General features: G+C 55.3%; 1 protein-coding gene across 1 annotated transcript in view; it reads left to right on the top strand.

The window, feature by feature from the left end:
- The first annotated feature begins 395 nt into the window (after nucleotides 1-395).
- LOC109282916 (uncharacterized) overlaps nucleotides 396-20,682 on the top strand; it is a 30,453-nt gene continuing 10,166 nt past the window's right edge. Inside the window, exons 1-5 of the mRNA XM_059719205.1 lie at nucleotides 396-498; nucleotides 3,308-3,506; nucleotides 4,043-4,125; nucleotides 4,590-4,815; nucleotides 6,421-6,581. Of these exons, the coding sequence (XP_059575188.1) occupies nucleotides 4,614-4,815; nucleotides 6,421-6,581 (363 nt within the window). The 5' untranslated portion in view covers nucleotides 396-498; nucleotides 3,308-3,506; nucleotides 4,043-4,125; nucleotides 4,590-4,613. The remainder of the gene's footprint in view (nucleotides 499-3,307; nucleotides 3,507-4,042; nucleotides 4,126-4,589; nucleotides 4,816-6,420; nucleotides 6,582-20,682) is intronic.

The following is a 20,682-nucleotide window of genomic DNA, read 5'->3' as shown; positions in this document are numbered from 1 at the left end:
GGTTTAGGACTGGAATGAGGGAAGGTTTGTTGAGAGCACACAGCTGAGTGCAAATGAAATTCCCCATTGCCTGGGGTGGACTTCTTGGGCTAACTGCTGTACAATGGTTGAGGCCTGCAGCCCAAGGAGGGCTGGTGGGAGAGTGAATCTGGTGTGGATGGGCTGGTGTGATGGTGAAGCTGACGTACAGCTCAGTCCATGCAGCAGAGTCAGAGCCCTTGAGGAGGAGTAGGATGCCAGCTCCAAGCTCTATACCCTGCTCTCCTCCATGTCCTGCCTTTGTATAGTCGATGCCCTTTGTGCACATGGAATCATAGAAAATGAGGGCTGAAAAGGACGTTGGGAGGTCACGTCTAGTCCACCCCTGCTCAAAGCAGGACCAGCCACAACTAGATCATCCCAGCCAAGGCTTTCTCAAGCTGGGTCTTAAAAACCTCCAAGAATGGAGACTCCACCACCTCTCTGGATAGCTTGTTCCAGTGCCTCACCACCCTCCTGGTGAGAGAGTTTTTCCTAATATCCACTTTAAACTTCCCTCGCTGCAATGTGAGACCATTGCTCCTTGTTCTGTCACCTGCCACCACTGAGAACAGTTTTTGCACTGCTTCTTAAAGTAAAATCATAGAGAAATGGGGCTGGAAGGGACCTCCAGAGGTCACATCTAGTCCCACCCCCGGCCTGAGGCAGGGTCAGCCATCTGCAGACCATTCTATGCAAATCCATCATCTCAACTTTCTAAAACCTAGCCAACCCTAACACCACACAAGACATCATACCCACTTGCCACATCATGCACATCTGCTGCAGATAAAATAGAGGAAGGGGTCCTGCATTTGTCCGGGGGGCTAAAATACAACCCTAAGATCCTATGGTTCTATGAGATGCTTCTCAAGAGGAAACTTTGGTGTTGCCTCCAAGGTCCTATCAGATCCAGTTTGAATACTCACGCAGCACAGCTGCTCAGTGAGTATAAGCTTCATGTAGCCTTTATTCATATGGGCAGCCAGGTGATCAGAGTGGAGTTTGGTTTTCTTTGATTTTAAAAAAAATCCCCAATTTTCAGTTAAAAAACAGTAACCCCAAATCCTAATTTTTCCGTGATTTAAATGAAACAGCACAGACAGACAGACAGACAGACAGACAGATAGATAGTGGTGTTTCATTTTAATCACGGAAGAATGTGGATTTGGGGTTAGTTTTTTTAACCTAAAATTGGAGATTTTTTTTAATCGGAGAAAACCAGGATCCCTGGTGATCACTGTTCAGCCTGCCTGACAACATGGGTACCACAGGGTTAAACACATACCCGAATTATGTTTCTTTTGTGCTCTATACATTTAAAGTGCATAGCTCAAGGCTGCTTTTTTGCCTGTGACGACTTGCTGATTAACAATCTTTATAATGAGCCCTTGTGTCTCCTGCACCTGGTTTTAGTTGCATGGTCTCACTTGCTTTCCTCATGGGCAGTCGTCTTGGAGGCCACACAGCTTTCCAATTCGCTAATTTGGTGAACTTATGCAGGTGCAGCATCCCCCATGCACGGATCCAGTTGGGTTTGGCCATGCTATCCTGTCTGCTGTTATCTGTGGTTGCAGCTTGTACTGGTTTCAGGCATCTGAGGGCTTACCTAAAGAAAAGTTATTCTCATCAATTGTGATGCATCCACCTGAGGATGTTCTTGAGCACATCTCTGATGTCCTGACGCACTCTGCCCTTCACAGACGTAAGGGCCTCCAGGTTTTTAACTGTAGGCCATGTAGCATTCTAGGGAGAGACTTTATTCCTTTGAAAGATCCCGCAATGAAGGACCAGCTTGGTATTAACTAGATCCTTAGTGATACGGTGGAGTTGGATGGGATTCAGTGAATCCCTGTCTGTAGCAGTGGATGGGACCTAGCCTTTGGGGTTTGCACTTTGCCTCTTACAAACTGGTTCAGATCCAGATCATATTGGTTTCACAGACCCAGGAGCACTTGTTCCTCAGGTCCAGCCTCGCTCTAGGAGGACATTTCTGGGTCCAGGCCGTCTCCATCCTTGGATTTATGAGCAAATCTTTGCCGAACCCTCTCATGCTTTTCATCTGGACGCCCCAGATCCGTCCCCACACCTATGTGAAATGGGGCTTTGAGTGTCTTGCTGCTTTCCCTGTTTGGTGCAAAACTGGGTGCCAAGGTGGGGTCCACATGACGTTCCATTCGACTCCGAGGCTGGATTTCTTCTTGGGTTGTTTTGCCCAAACTGTTGTGAAAGAGCCTTAAAACTACAAATGGGGCCTCTTGCTAATCTGATTACAGCCACCAAATCCTTCCTCTCTAAGGCTGGAATTCAGTTAAAAAATAGGTTAAACTGATCCTGTGCAAAGAGGTGGAGTTAGCAGCCTGGATAAAAGAGCTGCTCGGGGGGAAAACTTCTACCCCGATCAACCCGTAGAGCATCCCCCAGGGCTGGCCGCTGGCTGAGCTGGAAGCATGGCCTCTGAGAGCGTAAGTGAGCTCTGTTGTTTCCTATCCCCGTGTGTCGGATCTGGGACGATGGGTTCATGCTGAGAGAGTAGGAACCCGGGGCTAAGCAGGCTGCATGGAGGTTTCCCCTTGGGAAACCAGTCATAGGCCAGGCCCCCATGGCTCTTGACGCTGTATGGGGACAGTGTGGAAAGATGCCTTGAGTGTTGGGCTCAGGTGAGGCCGGATCTGGGCATCAGGAGGGGCAAATGAGTGCAACCTGCTGGGCTTCAGGAGGGGTCTGCTGGTTTCCACCGGCTCCTTCCTGTTTCCTTCCAGCAGTCCAGGGCGCCCTTCTCTGGGGCGTGATTTGAGCCCTAGGATCTCGACCAGGAGACCTGTTCCCTGAGATAAGGGAGCGAGGTGGGGACCTGTGGTGGAGGACAGGATTGAGCCACCCTCCAACCTGTCCCTTCCTGGCTCTCTCTCTGGGGACAGTCTGCTTTGCTGGGAGTGAAAACGGCAGGAGCCAGTGGGAAGAGCTAGCATCCCCTGCCCACGTGTCAGACTCCGGAAAAGGACTCAGGGCCCCTCAAACAGCAACAGAGGATAGAGCGCCAGGAGCTGAGGGCAGAGCGGGGCAACACGTGTGCAGCAGCAGTTCGCTTGCCTTGCTACAAGGTCCTGGCCTGCTTCTGCCCTCCAAACCCGCAGGGAGTCAAGACTGTCCAGGATCTCGTCCTTGACACCTTCAAGCCCATACAGGTCATCTGGGCCAGGGCATCTCTGAGCATGGGCTGCAGAGTGGCAGAGACCTGTCTGACCCCCAATGCACCCAGCTCACAGCCCCCACTCTCCCCCCCCAGGACACTGTGCCAGGGCACCTGGCTGTCCTCCCGCTTCTCAACTCGGCATGCCAACTTGCTGCCTTCACGTATGCCGACCTCCATGGCTTCCACCCGCTGCTGGGCATCCTCCTCGACCTGCTGGAGCGTGGCCTGCAGGCCCTGGCAGAGGCAGCCACGGCAGGGGCGGCCCCCATCCTGCAGAGACTGGAGGCACCGGGTGAGTCCGAGGCACGGTCTCCAGGATGCTTCAGGCTCGATGCGGAGCGGAGACAGCTCCGCTCGGCTTCCAGAGCTGGGAACTGGGACGGGGTTATCCCATGGGGCTTCCCCAGGTGGGGAGGATCATCTGCCCCAGCGCATCCCCCGACACCTTGCCCAGCGGGACTTGATCCCAGCTCTGCTGGGGAAGGCACTGGGTTGTGGGGGGACGTCTGCTGGGACAGTGACCCCGAGGGATGTCATTCCTGGCAATGCTGGGATGTGGGGAGATCCCAGGGCTGCCTGCCCATGCAAGCAGAAAGGATGACGGAGGTGAAGCACCTAGCTCTGCCTGGGGTCCCTCTCTCTCCCATGATGCACCATGGCATCACCTGTGGGCAAGGGGAGCATCCTGGGAGTGGCGTGACTGCACTGCATCATGGGATTTGTAGTCCCTTCCTCCAAGGTAAGCAGGTCTGGAGAAGACCATTCCAACAAGATGCCCCCTGACACCCTCTCCCGTAACCCCCCTCTGGTCCCCTTTCTCCTGCCTAGTGGCTGCACTGATCAGCTTTGTGCTGCGGGGCCTGGAGGAGGTGGCGGCACTGGTCACCGTCCCTGAGCAGCTGGCGGATGAGGTATGAGAGCAGGGGGAGGGTTTGGGGGGTCCTTCCTCAAGGTTGGGGGGACTTGTCGTGGTAGCATGGTGCAGAAAGCAGCCGCGAGGCCTCCTCTCTTCCTAATGGAGATAGATGGCAGGGCAGGGAGCCAGGACTCGGTGGGAGCCAGGGCTCCTGGGCTCTGTTTCCAGCTCTGCCGGGGCCAGGGGCACACACCGGGGTTGTGGCTATGCAGAAAAAAGGGTTTGGGCCTGGAACTGGCAGCTCCTGCATGGGCATGGGGCCACGGTCATCGTGAGCACACCGGGGCTGGCCTCTCTCCCGTGCACACGCAGAGCACACGCATGTGTTTCCCCAGCTGTGCCACCAGGTGGGGCCCCAGGATCATGCCTGGCACCTGGCAGCCTCTGCAGCTCCCCAGGGCAGAGATCCTGGTACCAGGGTCCATGCCCCATTGATGCCAACTCATCCCCTCCCTCCAGGTCCCCGGGAGCCGGGCCAGCACAATGCTGCTCCAAGCTTCCATGCTGGAGGCCACAGGCGGCGCAGAGGAGACAGCTGGGTGGACAGAGGGGGATGCCCCGGCAGAAGCAGTCAGCGACTTGGGCACAGTCGGGGTGGTGTCAGCGCCGGGGGCCAAGGCAGCACCGAGTTGGGCCGAGGGCGACGTCACCTGCTCCCTCCCTGCAGCTGTGAATGAGGAGGCCAGTGAGTATTGGCACCCCCAGGTGCCTCCATTGCGCCCCACAGCAAGAGTCGGGAATGCCGGCACTGCTACAGGGGGGTCTGAGACCTGGGGATCTCCCTAGGGTCAGCACCGGGGTCAGGGAGAGAACCCAGGAGTCCTGGCTCCCTCTCGCCCCAAGGTCTGGGATCCTTAGCACAGAACCCAAGAGTCCTATGGCTCCCTTTCTATCCTCTCCACTAGCATAAAACCCAGGCGTCCTGGTGCCGTCTGTATCCTCTTGACCTGGCCTGCCTCTTAGGATAGGACCCAGGTGTCCTGGCTCGAAGGGCAAGCTCCCTTTGGGCGTAGGACCCAGGCATCCTGCCCTCCCCTGTGCACTGGTCGGACCCCTCTGCAGCCCGGTGGAGCTGGGCAGATGCAGCTGCTAGGGCCCAGCTGACCTAGGGGCAGGAGGAGTCCTGCTACAGGCAGGACAGTTCCCCTTGCCTGGACCTGGGCACTGGAGAACCGGGCCTGGGTGCAGTGTTTCGGCCCTCCAGCACCGACACTCAGGGGGGCAACACCCAGATCTAAGTCGGGGAAGGACCCCCCTTGCAGAGGGAATGACTCGCAGGGAGATGCAGCGTCAGGGCAGATCCAACACCGGAGCAAAGCTTCTCTGTGGTGTTCCCCGAGGAAGCTGACCCCAGTCACTATCCCGGGAGAGTGCCTGTGTGGACGCCTTATCCCAGGTTAAACCTCTGGGTGCTCTAAAGCCAACATGGTAGGACAAAGTCCCTCTTAGGGGTGGGATTGTGTCTGCCCAGGTGGGGGGCTGCCATGGTTCCCCATGGCAATACAGCCTGGTCCCCCCATCCTACCCTGCCAAAGTCCCAGGCCCTGCTGATGTGTGGGGCGGCCAGAACTGCCACAGACCACTGGCACTTGCCGCCTCTGTGGCTCCAGCCTCCTCCCTGCCTGCGGACGTCAGCGTTTCCCAGAACCTCCCAGCTTTCCTGGAAGGCGGCTGCTGTTGGGGGACAACAGCAGTGGGTGACGGAGTGGCAATTAGGCACCGTTCCAGGAAGTCAGGCTCTGGGAAAGGGGGTGCATGCTCCAGGTACATGGGATCCACTCACATCTACCCCAGCGCGATGTACCCAGGGCTCTTTCACCCCTGATTCCTTCCACATTGGTGTGGGCAGTGTTACCCTGGGGCAGGGCCGGCCTGTCTGCCCCTATTGTACCCTGGTATAAGGGTCATTCACCCCTGGGTGTGTCTGTATCCTCTAGGTACAGCCTCCATCTTAGAGTAAAACCTGGCTCCTGCTTTTGTCTTGTGACCTCCAAAATCCCTCTGTTAGGCCCAGAGGTTGCTGCAGAGGTCAGTCCTGGGCCTGCAGCTGTGTAGACAGACATCTGCCCCCTCCCCGTCCTTCCTACTCTGTCTGGGGTAGGAAGGATCCAGAGTGAAACTCCCTTACCCAGGTGCTATAACAGCACTGCTAACCTGGGGTAACAGTTACACCTGTCCCTTTGGATCCTGGGGGAAGCAAGATCAGGGCACCAAGCCTGCCAGCATAAAGGACTCATCTGTCCCCTGTTCTGCCCCTCTCGTCTCATGGCTCCCCTCCCTTGCCCAACAGAGGAGCTGATGCCGAGACAGACAAGTGGGGCCACTGATGGCACATCTGGGTGGCTGCAGGTGCTGCTGGCGGCTGCGGTGAGGCTGGCGTGGGGCTCGGCCAGTGGACTGTGGCGGATCCTGCGCAAGGCACTGGCACTGCTGCTGCAGTGGGCTCTCGTGGTACGGTAGGCGTTCGCCATGGGGTGGCATGGGGCTGGGGGCCTGAGCTTGGGCAGGGTGGCTTCTCCCCTCCATCCACCCAGGCAGCCCAGCCCTTCCTGCTCAGGCTGTGCGGAGACCCCCTAGAAGATCAGCCAGACTGGGTGGGGGAAACTGAGGCAAAGAAAGGCAAGGGGACATCAGAGCCAGAAATAGAAGCCAGGTGTCCTGCTCCAGGCCACGTCCATCATGTCGTGCTGCCTTGGGTCTCATGCGCCTCTCTTGGTCTGTCTGGCCTCTGATGCTACAGCCCTGTTTCAGTGGGGATCGAGCTCACGAAGCAGGGGAGGGTCCCTTCCTCCAGGCCTGACTCTTGGCCCTGCAGCATCAGGCTTGCAGGAACTGGTCTCTGTCCCCATCTGCTGCGCTGGCCTGGCCTGGCCAGGCAGAAGGGGAGTGTTGCAGGGGCTGCGATGAGCCCCCAGCTCCTTTCATTTCCCCCAGCCACCAGTCAGTCTCTCTTGTTACCTTCCCTGTCTCCATCCCCCTCCCAGCTGTAGCTGGGTTGGGGGCTCAAACCCCCTCCCACCATGAATGCATCTACCTAGGGCAGGGCCATACCCCTACCCTGGGGACTGGGGACCCCACCCAGGGCCACATGGGCTGTCAGTGGCAGAGGAGAGACCCTCCATCACATGGGCATGTGTGAATGCATGTGCAGGGGGCAGGGGAAGGAACAGGCCCCCTGCCTTGACCCGCAGCTTGATTGGTGATAAGACAGGTGTAGGGATCTGTGTATTTTTTCCTTCCTTTCTAAAAATAACCACCTGGCTTGTATTTTTACCCTGCAATTCTGCCTCCCGTGTTTGCTCAGCAGCGGGGAGACTGGCACAGGCCTCTTGTGTGCACTGCCCTCTGAATGGAGGCTGAGATGCGGGGCGCAGGAGGCAGAGGGAGGGGGCCGTGGCCTGCCATGTGCCATGTGCATAGCAACAGTAATGGCAGGTAATGTTCCAGTGCTGATGACAGCCCTGGCGCTGTGTGATTTAGCCCAGTGGGTTGCAGCCTCGGCTCTTGGAGCTAGGAGGGGGAAGGGCCAGCTTTGTCAGCACAGGTGCGTGGGCCCTTGTGTGTGCATGTGTGAGTCAGTGTGCAAGGGGTGCACACGTGTGCCCAGGGGTGCACGAGGCCATGTGGAGTCCCTGCCTGGATGAGGTGCTACCGAGGCAGCCAAAGATGAAAGCGTGCATATGGCTGCATGGCACTTGTGTATGCGTGCACACTGCAGGCATATGTATGGGTGCATGGCACATGTGTGTGGGTGAACTGCACATGCATGTGTCTGTGCCCCTGCTGTTTGCACCCAAGTATTTGAACCTGGAGGCATGCGTTTCAAGGTGCCCACATGCATTAGCATGTGTGGAGGGCAGGCAGGTACACATGGAGTATGCAACACGCATGCATGTGCACATGTGTGCAGGTTTGTCACACCTCCGTTCTCACTACAAATCTGAATCCCACCCCCCCCATCCCCCCCCGCCGCTTCCTGTCCTCCCAAAGCAGCCCTAGGGTCATGTGTGTTTGGCTGCACATACCAAATCACACACATGCATGAAGACAGGGTCAGGCATGTGTGCAAGTGTGTGAGAGCGCACAGTTCATGAGCGCATGCAGGTGGGGGTGGCCATGTGTGTTGGTGGGTCTATGATGATGGTGCCGGCCCCACTTTAGGGGGAAAGTTTTGGGTCTCTTTGTCCAGTGGGCCTGCCTCTCTGTCCACAGGCACCAAGCAGCCGGCCCCATGTCCTGGGCTGGGATACAGGGCCAGGCTGGCTCCGTTGTGGAGGCTGCCCCTGTTCAAGGCACTGGGGATCCTGGCAGAACCAGGAAGCAGGAGGCTTTTCACGTGCTGGCTGCCATTCAGGAGCCGTATTCACAGAGCCGGCTGCCCCCTCGCTCCCCCCCACGCGGCCGGAGGGACAGACACGTGTCTGCAGCGCTGCCAGGAGCTGCCTTTGTGCTGGGTTTAGTCACAGGCAACTACAAAGACACTTTCCTCTGCAGGGAAACAGCCTTGTAGAGGGGAGAAGAAGCGGAGGAGCAGAGCCAGGCCTGCCAGGGATTTGGCCAATTTTTTAACCCACCCGGTGGCCAGTCGCAGTCTGTCCCCTGGGGCAGGTGCTAGCCCCGTGCTATGGAGGGGGTGTGGGGCTGGGTTGTAGCTGAAATAAAACCTGGGAGTTCTGGGCTGAGAGACCCCCTGGCCCAGGGCAGACCAGCTTGATTCTCCGTTTGCTCCCTGCTGTCAGTCCCCGTGATCTGGAGACACCGGAGCCTTCCCAGGTAGAGGAGACCTTTCTTTTAAGCAATACGATGAGACCTCGGTCTCCGTGTATTGGATTCTTAATCCATGATAAGAGCTCCCATGCAAGCGCCAAGCGCCAACATCCTGTCCGGCCCAGCCGCTTGGCGTCACGCTGCCTTTGCCCGTCACCAGGGCCCTGGGGAAGGCATGAGAGGAATGTCCGTGTTCTCGCTGCCTTCGGAGGCAGGAACGCGGAACTGGCAGGTGCCAGGCGAGCGGGGTCCGGACAGGGAAATATTTCACTCCCGTTTCCGGCTGCCTGAGGCTAGAATCACAGAATCACAGAAAGTGAGGGTTGGAAGGGACCTCAGGAGGTCACGTCTAGTCCAACCCCTGCTCAAAACAGGACCAGCCCCAACTAGATCATCCCAACCAGGGCTTTGTCTCCCAGGGCTTAAAAGCCTCCAAGGATGGAGACTCCACCTCTCTGGGTAACCTGTTCCAGTGCTTCATCACCATTCTAGTAAGAAAGTTTTTCTTAATATCCAACCTAAACCTCCCTTGCTGCAACTGGAGCCCATTGCTCCTTCTGTCATCTGCCACCACGGAGAACAGCCCAGCTCCATCCTCTTTGCAATACCCCCTGAAGACTGCTTTCAAATCTCCCCTTGGTTTTCTCTTCTCAAACCAGGACCAGCCCCAACTACATCATCCCGCCAAGGCTTTGTCCAGCCAGGGCTTAAAAAGATGGAGACTCCATCACCGCTCTGGGGAGCCTGTTCCAGTGCTTCACTACCCTCCATGTGAGGACATTTTTCCTAATCTCCAACCTCAGCTTCCCTTGCTGCAACCTGAGCCCATTGCTCCTTGTCTGTCATCTGCCCCCACTGAAAACAGTCCAGCTCCATCCTCTTTGGAGCCACCCTGCAGGGAGTTGCAGGCTACTATTAAATCTCCGCTCAGTCTTCTCTTCTCCAGACTAAATAAGCCAAGATCCCTCAGCCTCTCCTCAGACACCATGTCCCCCAGCTCCAGAACCATGTTCATTGCCCTCTGTTGGACTTTCCCCAGCGTGTCCACATCCATTCTGTAGTGGGGGCCAAAGCTGGACACAGGACTCCTGATGTGGCCTCCCCAGTGCTGAACTAGAGGGGAATAATCACTTCCCTCAATATGCTGGCAACGCTGCTACTCATGCAGGAGTCCTTGGCTAGGAGGGGGCAGGTAGCTTTCCAGCCAGAGAGTATGGGGGGGGGTGACAAGTCCCATCCCCCTTGCAGGTGCCTGGTGATGGAGACTGGCAAAGCTAAAATGCCAGGGCCTCATCCCCAGCTGCCTTGAGACAAATGCTGCTGTAAGGGTGGGGGATTTGGGAGCATTCAGTGCTTTAGAAACTCTCTGGTAGTGGTGGGGGTGTTGGCCACAGAAGCAGCACGGGACCACCTTATAGACTTACGCATTCAGGGAGGCGGGAGCTTTCGTGGGCGCCTGCCTGCTTCGTCAGAGGTGATGAATGGCCTCGCAGAGAGCTGGGGCGCACAATAGAAAGGGATCGTGTTGTTTAAACACAAAGGACGGGGAGGCGGGGGCATGGTCAAGAGAGGCGAAGCGGGGGTTGAAGGCTTTCATTTTTAAGGACAGGTCAGATTGGGGTGGCCAGCCTGTGGCACGGGGCAGATGCAACACGGGGCAGGCCACATGGGAGCAAATAGGGCAGGGTGGACAAGGCAGAGCAGCAGGTTGGGCAGAGGAAGGGGATCAGAGTGGCACTTGGAGAAGGTGTGAGGCTAATTTATGCCATGCCAGCCAAAAGGGTTGCCCCCCTGGGTGCATCTATTATAGATTTCATAGATTGTTTTGGGTCGGAAGGGACCTCAGTAGATCATCGAGTCCTACCCCCTGTCCTGGGCAGGAAAGAGCACTGGGGTCAGATGACCCCAGCCAGGTGTTTGTCTAGTTTTCTCTTAAAGACCCCCAAGGAGGGGGAGAGCACCATCTCCTTGGAAGCCCAGTCCTGATTCTGGTAACCCTTACTGCGAAGTTCTTCCTGATGCCCAACCTAAATCTGCTCTCCGTCAGTTTGTGGCCGTTGTTCCTAGTTCCTCCAAGGGGTGCCCTGGTAAATACAGCATCTCCTATCGCTTCCTGCCTCCCCCCCCCCATACAAATTTGTGGACAGCCACTAGATCACTCCTCAGCCTCCTCTTACAGAGGCTGAAGAGATCCAGGTCTCTCAATCTCTCCTCATAGGACCTTACTTGCAGGCCCCTAACCATACAAGTAGCCCTCCTCTGGATCCCCTCAAGGTTACCCACATCCCTCTTGAAGTACGGTGCCCAAAACTGCTGCATAGAGGGGAAGTATCACCTCCCTAGACCTGTTCGTGATGCACCTGTTAATGCATGACAGAGCGCGGTTAGCTCTATTGATCATTTCGTCACATTGCCGACTCATGTTCATCTTTGAGTCAACTATGACTCCGAGATCCCTTTCTGGTGCTGCTGCTGCCAAGAAGTCATCTCCCAGCCTGTAAGTGTGTTGGTGATTCCTTCTCCCTAGGTGCAGCACTTTGTTCTTCTCTTTCTTAAACTGCATCCTGTTTTGTTCTGTCCACTTCTCCAGCCTATCCAAATTCACCTGAATCAGTTCCCTGCCTTCTAGGGAATGTACTTTGCCCCATAATTTGGTGTCATCTGCAAATGTGGACAGAGTGCTCTCCATACCGTCATCCAAGTCACTGCTGAAGACATTGAATAGCACAGGTCCAAGGACTGAGCCCTGCGGGACCCCACTGCCCACATCTTTCCAGGTCGATACCACTCTCTGGGTGCATCCTATTAGCCAATTCACCACCCACCTGACCATGAAATCATCTAAGTCACAGCGGGTTAGTTTTGTAATGAGAATGGGATGTGACACTGTAGCAAAGGCTTTTTTTAAATCCAAGTATATGACATTCACCTTGCTTTCTGCATCTAAGCAGTTTGTGACCTGGTCATAAAAAGAACCAAGGTTTGTCAGGCGGGATCTACCTGCTATGAAGCCATGCTGGTTGCCCTTCAGCATTACTTTTCCTGCTGGACTCCCACAAATATCATTCTTAATAATTTTTTCAAAGGTTTTCTCAAGGATAGAGGTGAGGCTAACTGGTCGATAGTTATCTGGATCCTCCTTCCTCCTCTTCATTAAAATAGGGACCACACTGGCCCTGTTCCAATCCTCTGGGACTTGTCCTGAGCGCCACAAGTGCTCAAATAGCCGTGCCAGTGGCTCTGCTATGACACTGGCCAATTCTTTCAGCACCCTTGGGTGAAGATCATCCAGGCCTGCTGACTTAAACATGTCAAGCCCCTCCAAGTGTCCCTTCACTAGGTCAGCGCTAACCTTTGGTGGGCCAGTGTCCCTCCTGTGCTTGCTTATAGTCCAATTTGGAGATATGTCATTATCTGTGTTCAGGAATACTGATGTAAAAAACTCATTGAAGAGCTCAGCTTTGTCCCTCCTGTCTGTCACTAATTGCCCTAGGCTGTCCTGTAGGGGTCTTGTGTTACCATGTGCCTTCTTGCTCTCTGTATACCTGGAAAAGGACTTTTTGTTGTCTTTAATTTTTGTTGCCAGCCTGAGGTCCATTGCTGCCTTGGCCTCTCTAACTGACTCCCTGCAAGTGTGAGCTAAGTAGGTATAATCCTCCTTGGTGGCTACTCCTGCTTCCACAGTCTGTATGCTTCTTTTCTCATCCTTAGGCTTTCCTGGATTTCCCTGTTCAGCCAAGAGGGTTTCTTGACTCTTTGTCCCCCTTTATGTGCAATGGGATTGTCCCCTTCTGTGCCCAAAGGATTATTCCCTTAAGAAACGACCACCCTTCCTGGACTCCCATCTCACTGAGTCTCTTGTCATTGAGTGCCTCTCTTACCAACCTGAGCTCATTGAAGTTAACCTTTCTGAAGTCTAGCACTTCTGCCCTACTGGGTATCTTTGCCACCTTTCGATGGATAGTGAATTCTAACAATTGGTGGTCACTGTCTCCTAGATTACCCTGTATCTGCAGATCCTCCACCAGGTCATCCCCTGTAGCAAACACCAAATCCAGTAAGGCATTTTCCCTAGTAGGACCATATACTTCCTGCGTTGGGTGAAGGTCCTGTCTGCAGGTTAAGAACCTATGTGAACGGTCAGATCTAGCTGATTGCTCCTCCCAGCAGATGTTTAGGTCACCCATGACAAGCATGTCCCCTGACAGTACGGCCTCTGAGAGCTGCCTGCAGAATTTCAGGTCTAGCTCATCCTCCTGGCGTGGCGGTCTGTAGTAGACCCGCACCCCCAAGTCCCTTTCCCCCCAACCCCCTTGTATTCTGACCCACAGTACCTCAATATGCCCCTCTTCTGATCCCATCTTGATTATTGAAGATGTGTATTGCTCCTTAACATAGAGAGCAATGCCCCCCTCCCCCCCCCCCCCCCCCCACTTCATACAGCCTATAGCCCTCAATGCCTACTATCCAAGTGTGGGTAGGGTCCCACCAGATTTCAGTTAATCCAACCAGGTCAAAGTCTTTGTTTGCAAGCAGGGGTGTGAGTTCCTCCTGCTTGTTCCCCATGCTCCTAGCATGAGTATAGAGACATTTAAGCCCCTTGACGGGTGCCCTTGGTACCCCCCTGTCCTGATGTCTGTTGGGCCCCACAGTACTTGCATAGACTTTTCCAGTGCCTGGCACCTGGCTCATTATTCCTCGGTTCTTTGTCTTCTGCATCCCTGTCCCCCGACGATCCTAGTTTAAAGCCCTGTGTGGGAGATCAGCCAACCTGTAAGAGAACAGACTCTTACCTTTCGAAAAGAGATGGAGACCATCATGTCCCAGCATGCCTCTTTCATGGAAGTGCGGATCATGGTTGAAGCAGCCAAAACCTGCATTATGGTTTGGACAGGGCTGGTCCTGCCTGGATCAGGGGGCTGGACTAGATGCGAGCTGGGGCAGCAATTTGGAAAACTTGACCAGGCTCTGGAGGATGGAGAACTTCAGGCAGCTTTTTGCCAAGCCCTATTTCTCTCTCAGTCTTGGGACTCTTAAATGACCCTTCGCAGGGATCTCTGGCGTCTGTACTCACCCACGCAGCTAGTGTTGGAAGGAAAGGGCCTGTGAGGATATGGAAAATGAACTCATAAATGTAGATGAGTTTTATGAAGCTTGGGCTCCCCAACAGCTGGGGGACTATTTTTCCAGAGTGTCTTTCCAATGATAAAATAATTTATAAGTGGAGAATGAAATATGCAAAAGTGCCAGGCGGGAGCAGCCGGCTGGTACGTCCTGTCCAGGGCTCTTTCCAAAGGGAGGGTTTCAGCGCCGCACGCCCCCTTCATCTGAAGCAGCTGGGTCTGGAGATGGCACACGGGGACTGGACCCACGTGGGGAGCCAGGGCACTTAGGGGTGCCATGAGACCCTTTCAAAGGTGCCACATAGCATCAGCACGGTGAAGTGTGCAGATACTGATGTGTGATTCATGAGATAAACCCCGGGATTTCTTTTAGGAATCCCGTGTGTCAAAGCCATTCTGCCCTGCTGCAGGCCGGCTGAGATCTTTGCAACAGAAGAGTTGCTCTAGGATTTTTCTGTATTCAGAAACGGAGTGAAAGCTGAGAGCCAGCATTGTCCGAGTAGTGTTGTGAGTTCAATGAGGGGGTTGTGGAGTCTTAAAAGGTGGACGAGACAGGGGTTAGTCCCATCCTGTGCAGTGCTGTATCCAAGACCGGGCCAGGGGGAATCACTTCTGACTCTTCCTTGCAAGGCAGTGGGATGAGGATAACTGAATCCTTGAAAAACGGGCCTCAAGGCCGTCAGGATGTTGGCCAGTCCGAGCCTGTGTTGCAGCCAGGACTATCTCTTGTCTCAACTCTCCCAGCTAAGTCAGACTCCACCATCCTGCACGGTAGCGCTGAACTGTCTGCAGACACCGGCAGCAAGGCTGGGAGGCAAAATCTTGCCAAAACCAGGAGGAGGAACTGGCCTTTTCCCCCTTATGTTCTAGCACCTTGTGTTCAGCACTAACAGCTACCAGGTGATGACAGGAAGACAAACACTAGCTCCATTTATGGCTTGCAGCGGAAGGGCTGAACGCCTGCCTAATGGATACCTCCTGCAGAGACAGCTGGGCTATTTTTATGCAGCTGATGAATTTGGACTGTAGTCGTATGTATGTAGACAGCACAGGCCCAGCCAGGATGAGCCTGGCACAGACACGGTGGAAGGGGCCGTTCCAGAGAGTTTGTGAGCTAGGGAGAGAGGAGATGGAGCCGGCACGGGGCTGAGGGGAGCTTAGCACCACTTCATGGTGGCTCCTGCTTCCAGCCTGGTAGCTCAGGGCTGCACTGTAGTGTCATATATTCCTGATGGAAAGGCTCCAAGTGATGGAGAATAGAGCATGGCCCTTGGGAAATGGACCCCTGGCTTCATTATTGCCTCGTTATAAAATTTGCTCCCTGCTTTTTAATCTGATTCCAGGTTCCAGCCACTCGCTCTGGTTCCACCTTTGTCTTGAGCAGCTCGTTAGCATCCATCACCTTCCCCTGCCCCCGGCATAGGCGCCTCTAGGGACACTGAGGCATGGGAAAAGGAAATGACCTCTCCAAGGTCCCGCAAGGTGGGGAATGGCAAGGAGACAGTTGCTACATGGGGCAGGCTAAGGTCTTTCTGATAAGGTTGTATTGTATCCTTGCTGAGCCATGGAGAGCATACACTACCTTCCACTGAGTACTGTAGATGGAGAGAGGAATATAGGTTATAGCCGTGTTGGTCTAAGGACATAGGTGGACAAAATTCTTTGGGTAAATCTGATATCTTTTATTAAAACAACTCAGATAGTTGGAAAAATTCTTCTTTGCAAGCTTTCGGGTATAAATACCCTTTGTGAGTCCATAAATAGAAAGAGAGGGGGAGAGCGTTAATTATGGGTACTCGTCTACCTTGGTTGCTTTTAGCCCCACACCCAAGCCAACTCTGGCTTCCCTTCTTGTTCAAGGTGCCTGTGCAGATGGGGTGGATGGCTGTCCTAGCTGTGAGGGGCAGTCGTACCCTACCCACCCCCCATGGCAGGACCTGCTGCTGTTGCTAGCACTACAAGACGTGCTTTTCACTTGTTTTCCTTGTGCTCAGCTGGAGCTGGCGGCTGCTGGCACACTCGGTGCATCCTTTGATCCTGAGCAGAGCGCTTTTGCAATGAGGACAGCTGAGACAGAAGACCTGTAGACCCCCCTGCAAGGCAGTTGCTTTGCCCAGGCAGCGGGCTCCATAGGGAATGTGCCACACCTGGTGACCCCGGGCGTCAGGCAGGGCTGGTGAGGCTGCTTGTGCAATCGCAGCTCTGATCTGACGCAGGGAAAACAAACACAACCTCGTAGCACCGGCTTCTCGTACGCTGCCTTCCCGAGAACCACGAGCCACCCAGCCAGGGGATCTGGGCTGGTTAAAGATTGACCCACCTGGGAGGGATGGAGATCCCAATGCTCTTTTGTCACGCACTGGAAAAACAGTGCTGGGCCCCCCTGAGCCCAGACAAGACAGCCAGGCTGCTGGGTAACCCTGCTCAGAGTTTAACTCCACTTGTGGCTTGTAGAGATGACCCAAACCCCCACCTGGGTCCACAGTAATGTTTTCACCACCACTTTGTAACGCATGGACCCAGGCAAGCAGACCTCGGCCAGTCCAGTCATGGGAGAGCCTCCCAGCTGGCACTGGCAATGTACCCGTCATCCTCTATGCACAAGGCAGGCAGCTGCGGGATGTAGAAAGACCCAAGCTAGGTCTAAATGGGCAAGGGACAAGTACTGGACGTGAGAGAGTTACTGTGGTCAGGCCTGCTACTGGGACTAAAACCCATGCCATAGCTAGACTGGTTCAGTCCACGAGCTAACTCGGAGTGACTGTGAGCATGGACCCCCTGCCCAGCAGACCTGACCCCTGAAGGCATGGTGCCAAAGCTGGACATAGGTTGTCTCACCGTGAGGTCTCCTCTGCGGGGGGGATGTTGACCAGGCTGAGTTAGCAGCACAGCAGGGCCAGGAAGAAAGCAGAGCAACCCCGGTTAATGATTACACGCAGGTTTGGCCCCCCGCACAGTGGCTGGTATGGAATTTGGCACCCATCGCTAAGCATGGGGTGGCCAAGTCAGGTGGCAGGGGGCTCTCTGTTGTCTTCTGTTGAGGCACATGGGGACAGAGAGAGAAAAGGAGGGGGTGAATGAAGGAGCAGAGGATCGGAAGCAGCTTGAGAATAGGGTTCAGAGCTTGGTTCTGGCAGCTGTTGTGCCAAGGGGGTGGAGGAAGCAGGGAGGCGGCAGGCGTTAGATTGCTAGCCAGGCTTGAGTAGTACCAGGCTGTTCTTAAAAGAAAAGAGCTGCTCAGCCGGGAGCCGGGGGAGCGTGTTCGGAGCCCTCTGGGAGTGTGGGTGTTGGAAGGAGAGGCTCTGAGGACAGCATGTTTTCAGGGCAGGTGACTCGATGGCATCATAGCAGGGAACGGGAAGTGAGAACATTGCAGGGAAACTGATGGGACCCGCTTTGCTGGCATCGCTGTCGGCCTGGTGGCTTGTCCTCTCAAAAGGGCACTTGCCTTCTCACTATACGGCCTGCCTGGCACAGTCCAGGGACTTGTTTGCACATCAGAGTGGCTCCCCATGTACCTAACAGGCATGAGTATCCACCTGCTGATGCTGTTCTGGGTTTGGATGCTCTCATCTCTCAGGATGCAGCTGGACCCGGCTTCTAGCTGGGGCAGAAGCAGGACCGGGCAGTGGGGGAGGCTTCAGGAAATGGAGAGAGCCCTCCAGCAGGAGAGGAGCCCTCCATGGCCTCAGCAAGAGGAAGGGGATGCTGGGAAGGAAGTGGGTGGCCGCCCAGCTGCTTCCAAGCGCATGAACCAGGGCTGGCCCCAGTGCTGGTGATGGATGAGGCCCCAGGGCCTGAGCTCACCAGGCTCCTGCTGCCTGCGTGGGGCTATGGGCTTCTGCGCTCAGATCTCACCTCCGAGCCGACTCTCTTTCCCTGCCCAGCCCAGCCCAGCCTTACAAATAGGGCACAAAACCCAGCCCTAAACTCCTGGGTACTGTCCCTGTGTTGTGACCCTGGAGTCATAATCCCATGCCTCAGTTTCCCCATTCCCTGTGCTCCAGTACACCTGCCTCATGTGAGTGACCTGCTTGTCTACCAAGCACACGTGATCCTTTTCTCCACCTGCGACAGACTGTTTATCACTAAGGAGGCTTGATCAGTCGGGCACGTGGCACTGAGTTCAGCTTTCCTCCTGGCACATTGGGATCATTAAGGAAGCAACCGCCTCTGCGCGCTCAGCAGCTCCCAGTAATCGTATTTGTCCTGTGCTCAGTGGAAATCTTGCAGGATCCAAGAGTCTGGGGTGTTGCTGTTGCTTGTCATCCACAGGATGGTCAGGGTTGTATTATGGTTCTGTCATGGGGTCAAGGCTGGGAGCTGAAATGGTGCAGACTTTGGGGCTGGCACCGCAGTGTCTCGGGTGCAGCTCCTGGGGGCAAAGTCAGAACTGGGGCAGGGAGGTCTGAAGCTAGAGCAGCATCCATACCCCCTGCTCTGGCAGCAGCAAAGAGCATGACCTGAATCTGCAGGCCCCATCCCCAGCTGTCAGCATCCACCTACCCTCCACCCCAAACTGCCTGGGTGGCTTTGGGCAGAATGCCCTGGCTCAGTTTCCCCAGCCAAGAAACTGGGGGTCTTCTCCTTCCCTAGAGGAAAGTGTGAGCAGCAAGGAGGTGTCCAGGTGCTGTGGAGATGACTGAGGACCACTGCTTGCTAAATAAGCCTTGGTGGAGTGTCAGGCATCTTCTAAGACAACCCCACACTTCAAGATGTAAGACAAGCCAGTAATGAGGATTGGGAAGGAGCTCATCTTGCAGGCAGACTGTGCTGTCCCTGCAAGTCATCTTATTCCAGCTAATGCTCCAGGGTTGGTCGCTCTCTGAGGCTGGGCCTGGAGCAGGTGAACGAGAGCTGATCTAGGCTTTGCTGGAGTTTGCAATCTGGCCTAGTGCTCAGGGGTGTTCATCCAAATTAGCTGAGGGGCTGGAGAGCATAAAGGGGATGTTGTTACACTGCGTTAACCGGCCCCGTATGGGCACTTGTGGTCAGGGGGAAAGGCAGAGCTGAGAGCTCCAGGGGCGAGTATGTTTTCTCAGTGACCAAAGGTGTCCCCCGAGTGTGAGTCAAATCATCAAGCCACCTCCAGAGCCTTTTAACAAGTGAAATTAATAAACCAGTGACTCAGAACCGCTTCTCTCCTGGTACAATCCTCCGGAGGAACAGTGTGTCTTGTGAGGGTCGCAATGTCCCTTTTCCTTTGGGAGACAGGATGGCTGGTGGGGCTTGTGTGGAGACAGGGCTGGTGAGGCTTGTGTGGAGGAACCAATGCAAGCAGATGCAGCCCAGCCTGCAAACACCCCCTATACGTTATGCGTTGTTTAGATGCACGTCACGAAACGGCGCCAAACATCACCACCTCGCTAGATTAGTCGCATCTGGAAATACACGTTGATGTCTTTTTATCGTGGTAGATTTTGATTTACCGTGGTAGATTAGACCACCTCCAACATGAGATAGGATGGATGGGCAAGAGGATGGACAGGCAGGGTGGAATCAGCTGTGTTTTCCTGTCCCCAGACTCCCCACTTGCTCTCAGGCCCAGTGCAAGGACCTTGGGCAGACAGATGGCGGCAGCACCAGGACTGGGTGCTGGCGTGGCAGTGGCTTGGTGTGGGGAGGCGGGTCAGGCACAAAGGGGGCTCTGAGCCGTGGCTTCGATGGCGAGAGCAGAGTCTAAGGAGGAACGTGGCCCTTCATCAGGTAGCCGTGTCCCAGTTGGTGTCTCTGTTCCTGGAAACCGCTAATGAGCATTTCTCGGAGGGGCGAAGCGACCGCATCAATTACCGGGGATAATGACTCGCTTCCTTCTGTCGCTGATGAGCCGAGATGGGCCCGGGCAGTGGAGCCTAGGGCCTGATCCAGATCCTAACGTGCCTGGAGCAGGGGCTGTGCCTGCACCCTGTGCTCAGGGGACCTGGCACAGCTGGAAAAGCCCCAGTGCCCTGTGGCTGTGGCTCCACTGCCTGGCACAGGTCCTTGACAGTGGACGTGGTCTCAAGTGGGGTTTCGAACTGAGGCTGGTTCCCAGCAAATAGGCCTGTGCAAGGATGCTGAAACTAGCCCTGTATGACTGGCTGAGGTCCAGTTTTGTCAGGGAACGTATAGGGAGTACTGGCAGGCTGGGCTGCATCTGCTTGCATTGGTTCCTCCATGCTGTGCCAGCTTCCCATGTTGTACAGCCACGAGCCCCGGTGACCTGTCCTGCATCCTCATGTACAGCCCCTGGCACCTGTAGCTGGCTGCCCCGTGCTTGGGCCTTGTCAGCACTAGGATCATAGGGATCCCAGCAGAGAGCGCCTGGAGGTGACACTTCCACCCTGTGTGTGTTAAGTCCCATGAGCGCAGCCTTGCAGCTGTCGTGGCTCTGGCTGCGGGGACAGGTGCTGCATGTAGCAAAGGAGAAGCAGGAGAGGAGACGGGAGAGAACAGGGCACGGATCTGCAGAGGGGACAGGACGGAGCCGCGGTGCACTAATGAGGTCTGAGGGAGGCCCAGCATGTGCGGTGCTAATGAAGCAGGAAGGGGCCCAGTGCCCCTCATTTCCCCGCCACTTAATTAGCACTTGGGCTGGGGGTCCTGCCGGCACAGGACGTTCAGTCCTGGTTTCTCCCTCAGCCCCGGAGTAGCAGCCAAAGAGCCCCTAATCCCTTTTGTCC

Source organism: Alligator mississippiensis, chromosome 15, assembly GCF_030867095.1.
Source record: "Alligator mississippiensis isolate rAllMis1 chromosome 15, rAllMis1, whole genome shotgun sequence".
NCBI classification, from domain to species: Eukaryota; Metazoa; Chordata; order Crocodylia; family Alligatoridae; genus Alligator; species Alligator mississippiensis.
This window is presented reverse-complemented; position numbering and strand designations above follow the sequence as displayed.